General features: G+C 56.8%; 1 protein-coding gene across 1 annotated transcript; it reads left to right on the top strand.

The window, feature by feature from the left end:
• Positions 1-554: 554 nt before the first annotated feature.
• Positions 555-4265, top strand: LOC103584230 (rap1 GTPase-activating protein 1-like; the record flags this gene model as incomplete). Its single annotated transcript, XM_008565311.1, has 7 exons — positions 555-689; positions 904-1004; positions 1139-1268; positions 2312-2467; positions 2924-2995; positions 3647-3733; positions 4128-4265. Coding segments are annotated over exons 1-7 (819 nt in total), but the record flags the coding sequence as incomplete, so codon positions are not given.
• Positions 4266-4364: the final 99 nt, after the last annotated feature.

Raw genomic sequence — 4364 nt, 5'->3', positions numbered from 1 at the left:
GGAGGAGGTGAACCTCAAAAGACATGTAAACCCTTGTGGCCCTGACTGAATTCTGGAATAGGGCAAGGTCCCTGAGGGGGTGGTGTGGTCCAGGAAAGGTGTCCTGAAGGAAGAGGCCTCAGAAATCAGGTCCACGTCTTAGTCACAGAAAAGGAAACTGAGGCCTCAGGTGATGAGAAGAACTTGCTCAAGGTCCCACAGCAGGTTGGTGGGACATGGCCTGTTCTAGAAGGATGATGTGGGTTTACAGAGGAGCCAGGGAGTGAGCTGGGTGTTACAGTGTGGAGTGGGGGCAGGCTTGGCTGTGGCAGGACAGGGGCTCATGGCAAAACTCAGGAGCAATGAGCTTAAGCTTTGGAATCGAAACAGACCAGGGTTCCAGTCCCAGCCCTGCACACATGCAGGCTGCAGGCCTTGTGAAGTTCCTTAAGCTGTCTGAAGCCAAGGTTCTGAGGGGACTGCTGAAATGGCTCCATCATAGGCTTGTTTTGAGGGTTACATGACATGATGCGTGTAGAGAGCCCTGCACGGACTTGGCAGGTGGTAAGCGCTCCATGAATGGCCACTTGAAAACACGGTCTTTTCACCCATCATCCCTCCCACAGGCTTCCCGGCTCATCGTCACCTTCGACGAGCATGTCATCAGCAATAACTTCAAATTTGGAGTCATTTATCAGAAGCTGGGGCAGGTGTGCTCACCTCCCTCCCCCACCCCACCTGGTCCCATAGCTGGGGCCTCAGACCTTTACAGTTGAGACCTTGCCAAGGGACTCAGCATCCTGGGAGCCTGGGCGCTGCCAGAGCTCCTCCCTCTGGCCCTCTCTAGGTGCGAGTGGGGGTGGGGGGCAGGAGCTGGTCAGGAGCTTCAGCTCCGTGACCTTAGCCCCTCTGTGTGGTCCCCAGACCTCTGAGGAAGAGCTCTTTAGCACCAATGAGGAAAGCCCTGCCTTTGTGGAGTTCCTTGAATTTCTTGGCCAGAAAGTCAAACTGCAGGACTTTAAGGGGTGAGTGTTAAAGCCAGCCAAGCAGAGCATAATCTGACCCATGCTCCTGGGCAGGGAGGGTGCCCCCATCCTGGCCCCGTGGAGGCCTGGCTGGGGCTGGAGACTGAGCTGTGGCCTGGGGGACCTGGGGGCAGGTTCCGAGGAGGCCTGGATGTGACCCACGGGCAGACGGGGACCGAGTCTGTGTACTGCAACTTCCGCAACAAGGAGATCATGTTTCACGTGTCCACCAAGCTGCCCTACACAGAAGGGGACACCCAGCAGGTAAAAGGGACACCCACCCACCTGCTTCCCCCCTGCCTGCCCCACCTGCCTGTCCATTCGGTGTCCACACTAGGCTCAACTGTTGGGCTCTGGGATACAGAGATGGAAAGATCTAGTCCCGCAACTTGTGAGCTATAGTTGGGGCAGGGGAGACAGGCGGCTATCATGCTGGGAAAGCCTCAACTTCCACATCTGTGAAATGGGGATAATAATGGCACCTCATAGGTGAGTGCAGATGAGGAGGCACATAGCGTGACTAGAACAGTACCTGGTCCTGCCTGTCTGCAGGAGCTCAGTAAATGTGAGCTAGCATTTTTATGGGGAGCAAAGAGCATTGTGGGGTCACCTGGGGACACCTAGTCTTGGCAGAGGTGAGAGAGAGTAAAAGCTTTCGAGATAAAGTGACTTTCAGGCTGCAGAGGAGCTGGAGAAGGAGAGGGCATGTTCTAGGTGAAGAGAACAGCTTCTGCAAAGGCCCAGAGTCCAGGAAGTACAGGGCACGTTCCGGTCACTGAATTCAGAAATGTGTCACCTTGTCCTGAGCTTCCTGTAGCACTGTCCCCCTTAACCCACACTCCTAGCCCAGGGGAATAAGAGGGTAATGTGAGAAAAATGGAAATATTTATTTCTTTAATGTCTTTTTTTTTTTTTTAAATAACAGCCTCTGTTCACTTCAGCAACATGAATATACTGAGTGGAGCTTGTTCAATGAGGGGCAGGTTTGGGGTATTTAGATAGGAAAAAGGCTGAGAAGCAGGGCCTGGGCTTCCAGAGACCTGTGCTCAAGCCCCCTAGCTCACTATAGGGCCTTGCGACTCACTTTCTCTCGGTCTTGGTTTCCTCGTCTGTCACAGGACTCCAAGAAAACTAAAATAATTTTAAGAGAACTTTCCTGCCACATTTTTTTTGCGGAGGGAGGGCAGTAAGCAAATCCTTAGATGTTCCCTCTGCCTACCCCAAACCCACCCAAACCCCTGTGGGCATCCCTTCCCCAGCGGGCCCCTCCCTGGCCAGACTGTGAAGGCGCGTGGCCCTGTGCTCAGTTGCAGCGAAAGCGGCACATCGGGAATGACATCGTAGCTGTGGTCTTCCAGGATGAAAACACGCCCTTCGTGCCTGACATGATTGCATCCAACTTCCTGCATGCCTACGTGGTCGTGCAGGCCGAGGGCGGGGGCCCCGACGGCCCCCTCTACAAGGTGCGTGACCTCAGGGCCTCCCAGGGGCACCAGCAAGCTCCCCAGCCACAGCTCTGCCCCCTCGGGGAAGCCTCTGAGCCTGTTTTTCTAACTGTAAAAGGAATGGGGGACTATGAGGGGCCCTGATAACAGAGAATCCCATCACGCCCTCTCTGCTCCCCAAAGTCCACTTCCTAAAGAGGCCAGCACCCTCCTCCACCTCCTGGCCTGGTATCACCTTCTTCTTCCTCCTTTAGCCTCCTCTGCCCTCATCATCCCCAATGACTCCTGAGGTCCCCCACCCCTTAAATTCAGGGCCAATTCAGGGCCAAATCCTTCTAGAAAAGATTTATCTCGGTGGCAGTCACTGAGCCTCCCCCACCAGGTGGCAGGGCAGGGAGGTGAATTAGGGGTTTCTAGCTGGTGTGGGGCAGGGAAGGCCCGGGAATCTACAGGGACAGCTGCCCTCCCTTCCAGGTCTCTGTCACTGCGAGAGATGACGTGCCCTTCTTTGGCCCCCCCCTGCCGGACCCCGCTGTGTTCAGAAAGGTGAGGACAGCCCCCAACTCCAGTCATGGGCAGAGCAGGACTAAATGGGTAGGGGCTGAGGGAGGCACACATTCTGCCTCACAAGGTCCTGAAGCCCCACTGTGTGCCAGGGCAGTTGGGCTCCCCTAATAGTGCCACCGGGGGCTGGCTTTCTGTTTATCTTGATAAAAACTGACCTTTTTTTTTTTTTTCCCCATGGTCACAGAACAGACTGCACCATTGGTTGACCTTTTTCGTAGCAGACTCTGTGGCCTTTCCTCATGTCTATTCTTTTTGACGGTTACAGTCTCCTTTCCTCTGAAATGTTTGGGGAGGGGCATACGTCTCTCTCACCTCTCAGAAGCCACACTTCAGCCTTGGCTTCAGCCTCCTGCATAACATGTCTCACTACCCCAGACTGAGGCGGTGGGAGACCCCAAACAGACCCTCACACCTGTGGCGTTTGAGACTATGAAGGGCATAGGGCCCCTCACGGGGCCTGGGCTGGGGAGCTGAGCCCAAGGACATGCCCTCCTGGGAGCAAAGAGGGTGATGCCAGGCCCCAGCTGGGCACAGCTCAGGAGCTCCCTCCCGACTCATTGGGGCTCAACGCCTTATTTCTGTGTTCATCTGATCCCGGCCTTCTCCTCTCTTCTGCACTGGGGTTCCCAGGGGCCTGAGTTCCAGGAATTTTTGCTGACAAAGCTGATCAATGCTGAATATGCCTGCTACAAGGCAGAGAAGTTTGCCAAACTGGAGGTGAGGCTGGGCTGTTGGGGCTGAGGCCCCCACTTTTTAACTTAGAATTTCAGCCCTGCCCCTGGGGAGGAAAAGCCACATTCAGACCTTGGCCTTGGGGGGCTTCCTGGGGGAGGGCGGATTTATGCATGGATGGGGCTTGGGTCAGGGGAGAGGAAATAGCAGGCACCTCAGGGACAGCGAGGAGTGGCCAGGAGGGGCTGGGAGGTGGGCAGGCTGACAGAGGACACCGTGGGGGAGGGGAAGCTGGAGGGTGGGACTGAAGCCAGGTCTTGGAGGGGCCTGAGGGAAGCCGAGGAGATGGCCCTCGACTCGGAAGGCGGCGGGGATGCCCGCTGTGGGACGAGGGGCTGATCGCTCGGGTCTGTCCTGACGAACCCGGCCTGGCCCGCAGGAGCGGACACGGGCCGCCCTCCTGGAGACGCTCTATGAGGAGCTGCACGTCCACAGCCAGTCCATGATGGGCCTGGGCGGCGACGAGGACAAGATGGAGAACGGCGGCGGCGGGGGCGGCTTCTTTGAGTCTTTCAAGGTGAAAGGCCCTGGGCCTACCTGGCCGGGGAGGGGTGCAGGGTTGGAGTCCGGGGGGGCCAGAGGAACAGGCGAGTGGTGTGGCCGGAGGCGGGCGCGC

Source organism: Galeopterus variegatus, unplaced genomic scaffold, assembly GCF_000696425.1.
Source record: "Galeopterus variegatus unplaced genomic scaffold, G_variegatus-3.0.2 Scaffold47499, whole genome shotgun sequence".
NCBI lineage: Eukaryota > Metazoa > Chordata > Mammalia > Dermoptera > Cynocephalidae > Galeopterus > Galeopterus variegatus.
The sequence above is the reverse complement of the archived record's forward strand: the minus strand, read 5'-3'. Positions and strand labels throughout refer to the sequence as shown.